Below are 8567 nucleotides of genomic sequence, written 5' to 3' on the forward strand. Positions count from 1 at the left end.
ACAATCATACATATACAATATATGATTGATCTATCTATCTCTTTCTCTGTCTGTCACTGACAAAGACCTTATACCCAGAGTAGCTACACTGTTTCCTACTAAAGATTTCACTTTACTGCACATGCAGGCAGGTGTTTTATTTGGAATCCACCAGTAGCTGTTGTCTTTAAATGTCCTTCTGAGGCCTAAGTGACCTAAGTAGCACCAGGAAGGACTCAAGTTTTGGGACACCCCAACAATTGTCACCAAGCCCAGAACAAGGCTGGTCCACTTGAGCGCTACACCAGGTTATACAATTACTCTCACAGAGGGTCACATCTACAGCACTGCAAAGAGCTCCATTTGTATGACTATGGGCTAACAGGTAACAAATCTGAATTGCTAATAATATATATGTCATTCATAGTTGCATATGAGGAACCAAGTATGAAAGCAGGAAGAAGGATCTAGCTGAAAGGCAAATGCTGGGCACAACTTTTTTTCTTGTAGGAATTTTGAAATGCTGGGAGAGAATGGCTTACAAAGTAGCAGAGCCATTAGAGTAAGTAGCTCCTAGTGTTTTATGCAAGGCCAATGACAACATTTCAAAGGTGAGCTGTTGGGTTTTAGGATAGCTTGATCCCAGCTTGATTTTCCTCTCAAGAAATATAAGCAAGACTTCAGTGCACAGCAAATTATATTCTTTTCAAAACTGGAGAGATCATTTGGTAAGGTAACCAGATTCACTCAACCTATGTTGTTTAAAATTCAGGACCAATGTTCTGCTGAACAGCTTACAGAATACTTACTAATATGAACTACAATGGACTTGACTACTTGTATTAATTACAATCACAAAAATATCAAACCCCAACTATTTCCTTTTTTATGTCAGTTTGATATATTCTACCTACCAGCTGTCTCTAGGATAATAAATCTACTTACACCATGATCACTGCACTTCTGCTTTACATCACAGCTGTAACCCAGCTGGCTTGCATTAACACATTCAAAGTTTATGCAGGCCTAAAAAAATATGAAATCACTTTCAGAAACAATACTTCATACATTCTAATTATTTTGTAAACATAATATGTATGAGCAGTAATACTGCAAACAAATATTCAGTAACAGGGATGGCGAAAAGACTTCATACATCCTAGCTTTATCATTTAGGATATCACATGCTTTTCCAGTTATGAAGATATACTTGGATTCACGTGGTGTCATAAAATGATGACATCAGAATATAACTAATTGTTTTGCAGCATTGTTTAATGACACAACATGCTTTATAACACAGAGCTAAAAATAGCATTTCTGTGTGCATGTCTGTGTACATACATGTATGTTAAGTAGTATGTATTATATTACTGTGTATGTGTATGTGGTTATATGTGACAGAGAGCCGTCGCGAGGCTGGTTCAATCATTGGCCCGGTCACCCGTCTCGTCTGCCACACCTTTGATGTATCTAAGTAGTTGTTTATAAGGCGGGAGGCTGCCCATTTATTGCCCAATGCCAAGGGCGTCATGCAGGGCTTCGTACCAACCTTACACCATGTCCCATGCCTCGCAGAGGGTATCACTCTATGGCTCTGGCCTCACACTGGGTCTCACTATATTCCAGACTGACATTCAAACCCTACTCTGGATCCCTCCTACTCAGGCAGCCTAACCTCTGCCATCATCCTGGGCTGCAAAACTCCCTAGACCCCTTTCCCTCTCAGCAGTGGTCCCCTCTGGGACTCTTGGCTTTGCAGGCCCTGGTCTTGCCTCTAGGCCAGTCGGGACTCTAGGCCTCTAGCTTCTGGCTTTCCCTCACGCTGAGCATCCTTGCCTTTTGACCACCATGGTTCTGGCCCCAGCATTGACCAGTCAAGAGGCTCTGGGTATGTTCTTGAGCAGCCAGCCCTCTCTCCCATACAGGTCTGCCTTCTTGGGCCCTTCCAAACCCTGTTCTCACTCCATGAGCTTGTGGACCACATAGTTTCTCTAGACTCCTCCTGGGCCCGCTATTCCACCCTCACTGGGCTCGCTTGCTCTCTGCCCCTCACTGGGCCTCTACTCTGGCCAGTCTATGAGCAGTCCTTCAGACCCCCACATGGATCCTACTCTATGTGGTTTCTGGCTCTAATTACACCCCTTCACTGGGGCCTCTGGGCCTTATGCCCCATGGGCCTCAGGCCCCACCCTGTGGGCCTTGGCCCTGTGCTTCTCTGTTGGGGTGTGTTCCCCTAGCCTTTCCCCTCCCCAGGGTCACCCCCAAGGCAGTGGAGGCGGAGGCTTTCCAGGGCCCTATACTCGCCTTTCACTGGGGAGGCACAAGCATGGCACTTCCTGGGCCAAAGGCAGCCCCACCGCACCATCCAGCCCTAGCAGGGTGCAATTTTAGGTCATTTTCATGCCCCAGGACCAGGAACCTCCTGCATCCCCATAGTTCCTACCCTTGGCCCCCAGGTGTTCTAGGAGCAGCAGATCTCCAGTCAGGCAATGTTGTCTCTCTGGCTCCCTAGATGGAACTGCCAGCTCAGCTCCTATGGCCAAGCCTTATATTGAGGCTGCCCAGGCCTTCCTCCAATCCAGGAGCCTGCTTGCGGTCATGTGACCACCTTGTTAAGCCTCACTGCACCTGCTGCTGGCACTGAATAAGGCAGGGGTCCTTATAAATAATAGGTAGCCATATAATTCAAAATTATCAATCATGCAAGTACACAAGGACACCAAATTAAAGTTGTAGAAGTAGCTGCTAATATGGTGTTTCCTAACTTTCTACTATTCATTTTTATAATCTAAACAAAGTTCTCTTAGTGCTGAGTTTGTATAGAATATATTGGTAAGTTCTTAGTTCTTTTTGAAGAAAAAAAAAGTAAAACAAAATCTTTTAGGTCCAATCCCACAACAGGTATAAGCAGCTGAGCGTGAACCACGAGGCAACACAGACTGCCACTACCACATTTTCTACCAGAAAAACATTTCCCATATGAGGGTCTGGATTACTGGGTCTTGAGGTGGCCAGGTGGGGGCAGGAGGCATTAGTTTTCTTCCCCTGACTAGAGGGTACATGCGCTATAAGGCATGTGTTGGAAATTTATGGTGGGTACCTTATAATGGTTAAATGAAATGAAATGCAGTGAGGTGCTTTTGAAAGTAAAGGTGTATTAAAGAGAAAACTTTCTATTACATGTGATGTATTCTACAATAACTACTATGACAAATCTTACCTTCCCTTCTCCACATGCAGTTCCTGCATGAACTTGAGCTGGATCAGGGAAATCTGAGCCTAGATCAAAGTCAGTAGTCAGACATAGCACACCAGTCAAATTGTTGAAAAGAGTCCAAGCAGGAAGATTTTGTAAACTGTCAGATGTACAGTGAAGTTTGCCACACAAACTGTGTCTGTAATTAATGAAATACAAATGTAACATAATTGGGAACAATAGAACCGTTAGAAAAATATTATTCAGTAATAACATATCACAGTTTACACTAGTGAGGGCCAAACTTTTGGGCAGGTATGCCACAAATTAAGCCACATGCTATGCCCCCTTGAGCCCCCTCCCTTAGCTGATCTGATGCTCTCTTTCTTGCTCCCTGCTCCATCTGCCCTTTGCTGCCTATCCCCACTCTGACCTGCCATGTATCATATGCAAAAACAGCCTGTGCCACAAGTTGGCCACCCTTGCTTTACACTATAAGCAGATCATTTTCTCTTGATAGACGTTTCATATATTCAGAGTTTGTAACAGCATACATTAGTCACGTAGAAGATCTTCTTTCTAAATACATATACGTATACATATATGCCTAACAGAATTCACATAGAAAGCATATATGACAAAGGGTGAGATCAGATGATGTGCATACCAATCATGATTTATGAAAGCCCCAGTGAATTATGCAAATCATCTTGTGTGAGTGCAAGCAAGCTCTATACCAGCAGTTCCCAAACTGTGGGTTGTGACCCCAAATGGAGTCGCAACATCAATAGATGGGGTTGCGGGGATGAGGGGCTGTGGGCTGGGAGTGAGGGGCCATGCTGAAGAAATGGGGTCATGCTGAGGAAACGAGGCCATAAATGGGGTCATGCTGCGCAAAAGTTTGGGAAGCACTGCTCTATACCACAGTCATCACTGTATTTTCTATATAGCAAATATTTTACAGATAAAGAAAATTTAAGAAAAAATGCAGATGTTTACATTGTGTTACTGGAACTATTTTTCTACCCTTCCAACTGTTAAACCAAGTATCAACAGCATGGCCCTCTAAATGGATAACATTCAATCTGTGGTGGGCCAATACAAGGTCACCCTTACACAAGGATGACTGTACTTTAGAAACATCTAAGATGACCTAAAATAGTTTTGCCTTTTCCTTTCTACTTTAAATAGTTCTGCTTCTCTGCTGAGGTGTGATCCCCTGGCCTTTGCTTTGACTACCATTATGCAAGTAAGAGTTTTAGGGAATCTACTGGATTACAACTGCTGTCTCAAAGAAGATAGGATAGCCCATAGGGCAAAATCACCCATTTCTATGTTACAATGCCCCTGCTGTAGGACTGTATTTTGCTTGACACAGGAGAGTGACAGCTGGTGACAGAGGAGGAGAGCTATGTATTACTCTAGGGGCCAACATGAAATATGTTCTATCTAAATTAGAGCAGTTTACAGATCTCTAATGCACTATGGCTAAGTACAGACAGCCAGAAAGCCCAAGGCTGAATCAAATTCATTGTTTCTATCAGTTTTCTGTGGAGCATCATCTGTTATTGGGTGCTGGAATTTGCTTCCTGAAAGTTCATCATTTTAAATGAGAATAGAAAGGCCAAAAAGTTACAGCAGATCAGCTAACACACCCTCAAGCAACTAATCCTCCTGCCACCGCTGTCTCAGTTTAGTATTACATGTGTTCACAGTCTGATACACCTTTTACCATATGTGCCATGGTGAGAATGTGTGCGCTACAGCAGCCAGGTATATTAGTACTAGACAGCAGTGGTTCCTCAACTGCGTAAAGGAACCAGTTTCAAAGAGAATCTGGCTCAACTTAGAGGAACATTTAACTAAATATTGTGTTGTGTTTGGTATTCATTGTCTAAATTGGTTCTAAGAAATAATCAACAACAATTTAAAACAGTGTTTGGGGTTGTTTTAATGGGCTGCTGATGTATCTGATAACTCAGCTACGGCCAACATAGTATAACAATTCAGCATAACTACTCTCTTAACATGCATAAATGAAAAGAAGAAAGTTCATACAATTTATACTTGCTGTTAACTTACTCATCTGGACATTTCTTATACTGTCCTCCTGACAATCCACAGTTTCCAAATCGGTCTCCCTTAATATTGGCTATTTTAAAACAATCATCAGGTGCTTTTCTTGCCCCTACAAAAACAGCAACAAACATCACCTATTATATTATTTTAAAAAATAAATTAAAAAAAAATCAGAGATATCAGATATCTTTTTAAGGGTATATAGCAAAGCTTATAAGTTGCCTTTTTCTTCTTGACAAGACTTTTGTTACACAGACAAATAATTAAAAATACCTTTTCCATATAAAGATTTACACTGTGAATCAAAATCCTGGCAAACCCCATAATAGCAGTATTCTTTCATGTTGTTGCATGGGTATCCATTCATGATATAGACATCATCTGGACAATATGGGTATGTTCCATTGCAGTGTTCAGGAAGATCACAGAAATCCATTTTTGGTCTGCATGCTACTCCTGCTACCTTAAACTAGAAACAGAATAGGCTGTTACGCACTTTTATTATTCAACAGAAAAAAATTGAACATAAAGGAATAAAACAACCATAGTAGGCTAGGGAAGAAAATACACTCATAATTTTAGGGAAAATAAAATAGTTTTCCATATTAATGCCCACAAAATCTAGCATCCTTGTCAGTCTCATGTATTTCACTGATATAGCTTATAATCATGGATAGCACTGATGCAGAATGTCGCACAAAGTAAACAAAAACTATAACTATACAGAGTGGCTTGATCCTGTACTCCTGAGATTGTTGCTAATTCACCTAATTTTTCAGCACAGTAGCAGGAATACAGCTAACAGGGAACCCACAGTTAATACTGCAACTGAAAAACACACTTAACGCCGTGATTTATCAGACACAAATTCTTTGCTCATCTGCTGTCCCATTTCCTTTGCACTGCTGAATATAGTTTTGCACATAGGTTACCAAATCGTACACATGCCTAAAGAGAGTGATAGATGCTTTTCCAAAACAACCCCACAAAAATTATTCACTTCTACTTGGTAGCATTCTAAATTAGGTCTATAACTTAATTAAGAGGGGCTTCCTTAGCCTACCCTGCAATTTTCACAGCACAGCCCATCAGCACACTGTGATCCAGACTTAAGTGTGCAGGTTGCAGCATCACAGCAAGGATTAGTACACTCCTGTAGCAAAGACATGAATTAGAGAAATGATTTTATCTGTCAATGTAGTCAGGGGTTTTAACACGGTCAGACTAAACTATGACCATAAGCTGAGTTTTCAATTTTCTGTCTCTGTTTCAGTGTCTGAAGTGTATAGTTCCTTGTTCTATTAGAAGCAAGCATACAATTCAGGGTGTGTTGTCCTGTAAGAAATCATCTAAAAAACTCATTGATCGCTCACTAATGCATAGGGATAAGAGCAAGTAAAGCATCAACCATGTTCTGGTACAGCTCATTTTTGTTTGTGTTGTGATATGGCTTTTAAAAAGAATCAATCTAAAGTTTTTTATTGACAATTCAAAACACTTATCATATTCCTTTTTTCCACTAACAGAACAACATAGGAAAAAGGATTTTTAATGGCAGAAAAAGCCTGGGCAACTGAATATGGGTTATTCCTCCCCTTTTCATTTGACAGCATACATTCTGATTTCCTGCAACAGTGAATCATTCAGAGACACAAGTCGGAAGTTCTGCACCCTGGACAAGTGTTACACAAGGCAGTGTCCATAGTCCAACTGCCGCAACAATGATAGCTAAGAGAGCAGTGGTGGTGGCTGAGTTGGTGCCCTGGTCACCCCCCACCCTAGCTACACAGCCAGAATCAATAAAACTAACTCCACTGGATCAATCTTCACTCATTTGAAAGAGGATCATTATGAAGACAAAATTATATGCAAGAAATCGGGTGTTACTTAGTTCCCTCCTGCTGGAAGAACTTGGTTGTGGTGCCAATAAAAAAACTATAGCCACTGAATAGTTACTGTACAAACAGTCTACATTTTTGTAATGGAGGGACTTGCATGCTGGAACTTACACTTGCAACTTATATGTTTTCTGCAATGCAGTAGCCAGTCCCTTAGGTCTCAGTTAAACTTTGCATGAAGCCTATTCATAATATCTTCAAGCAGAGTTGGATGCCACCCTTAATGAAAGTGTGATTTTAGTCTTGCCATTCATCTTTATTTTATTTTTATTATTTCAAAAAGAAAGCTGTCAAGACAATTCCCATATATTAACAGATATTCTGCATATAGGAAAGCTGGTATTGGACCAGGCATTTCCAAATGAATTAAATTACACTACCTCTGGTTTGCCACAATCACATTCTTCGTTCTTATCCAATATTTCATTGCCGCAGTCAGGTTCTGTGTATACGTCACTTGGTTTTGGAGGATTTTTAAGGCAGTTTCCTCCACCGTTCAGAATCAGATTCTCAAAATCCTTGGCACTACAGGTGCTGAAATTTTGGGATCCACTAGAAAGCATAATATTACCTGTGATTGATACACATATTTTTCCTAGTATATAACAATGTTAAGCTATTTAAGCCATAGTAAATTCTATGTATTACTTTTGTCATGTTACTAGATAATGGAGATCATTAATTTATAGATCTGTCTTTGCATTTGGGGAAAGGAATTTCTGGGAATAAAAGATTGAAAAGCCCTTAAGAGTCTGAGCTAAGTCTCCAGCCATAAGCTCTTTTCTTCCATTCTGTTTTTGTCTCTCTTACATGAAACCATACATTCATAGAGAAGGCATCTGCCATATGGTAAAAATAACTCTTAATGGTTAAGGGAGGTGATTCTAAGTTACATTTTCAAAGCTGCTTAAGAGACATAGATGCATAAATCCTTTTGACTTTTTAGGCTCCATTTCTCTTTGCTCTTTTAGGTCTCCATACAAGGTCCACTGACTAAGATTCTTTGAAATTCAGTATTCACTCAGAATTAATATAATCCAGTGGCAATACTTAATAGTGATAAAAATAAGAAGATAATATTACTTACTTAGCTACACTGAACATAATGAAGGATTTGGGGCATCTTCCATCATCATGCTTCATACCCAGGTTATGTCCAAGTTCATGAGCAACTACCGTCGCATGACCTAACACTCTGTCATGATTCAACTAATAAAGAGAAGAAATGTTGAAATTAACAGAAAAGTGAAACAAGAAATGACAAAATCATAAGAAAACATTACACTGACAATACCTCTTTTATTCAAAATGAGTCACTCTACAAATATGATTTTCATAGATTTCATAGACATTAGGGCTGGAAGGGACCTTGTAAGATCATCGAGTCCAGCCCCCTGCCCAAAGGGCAGGAA

The 8567-nt window shown here is 40.4% G+C and overlaps 1 protein-coding gene across 1 annotated transcript in view; it reads right to left on the bottom strand.

The window, feature by feature from the left end:
- Positions 1–8567, bottom strand: part of LOC109324250 (disintegrin and metalloproteinase domain-containing protein 9-like) — a 39239-nt gene that overhangs the window by 10624 nt on the left and 20048 nt on the right. Inside the window, exons 11-17 of the mRNA XM_019556207.1 lie at positions 8243–8364; positions 7536–7707; positions 6321–6410; positions 5531–5726; positions 5261–5366; positions 3203–3377; positions 925–1005 (exon numbers count right to left, since the gene is read on the bottom strand). Coding sequence (XP_019411752.1) covers positions 925–1005; positions 3203–3377; positions 5261–5366; positions 5531–5726; positions 6321–6410; positions 7536–7707; positions 8243–8364 — 942 coding nt within the window. The remainder of the gene's footprint in view (positions 1–924; positions 1006–3202; positions 3378–5260; positions 5367–5530; positions 5727–6320; positions 6411–7535; positions 7708–8242; positions 8365–8567) is intronic.

Source organism: Crocodylus porosus, unplaced genomic scaffold (genome assembly GCF_001723895.1).
Source record: "Crocodylus porosus isolate Cpor-Errol unplaced genomic scaffold, CroPor_comp1, whole genome shotgun sequence".
NCBI lineage: Eukaryota > Metazoa > Chordata > Crocodylia > Crocodylidae > Crocodylus > Crocodylus porosus.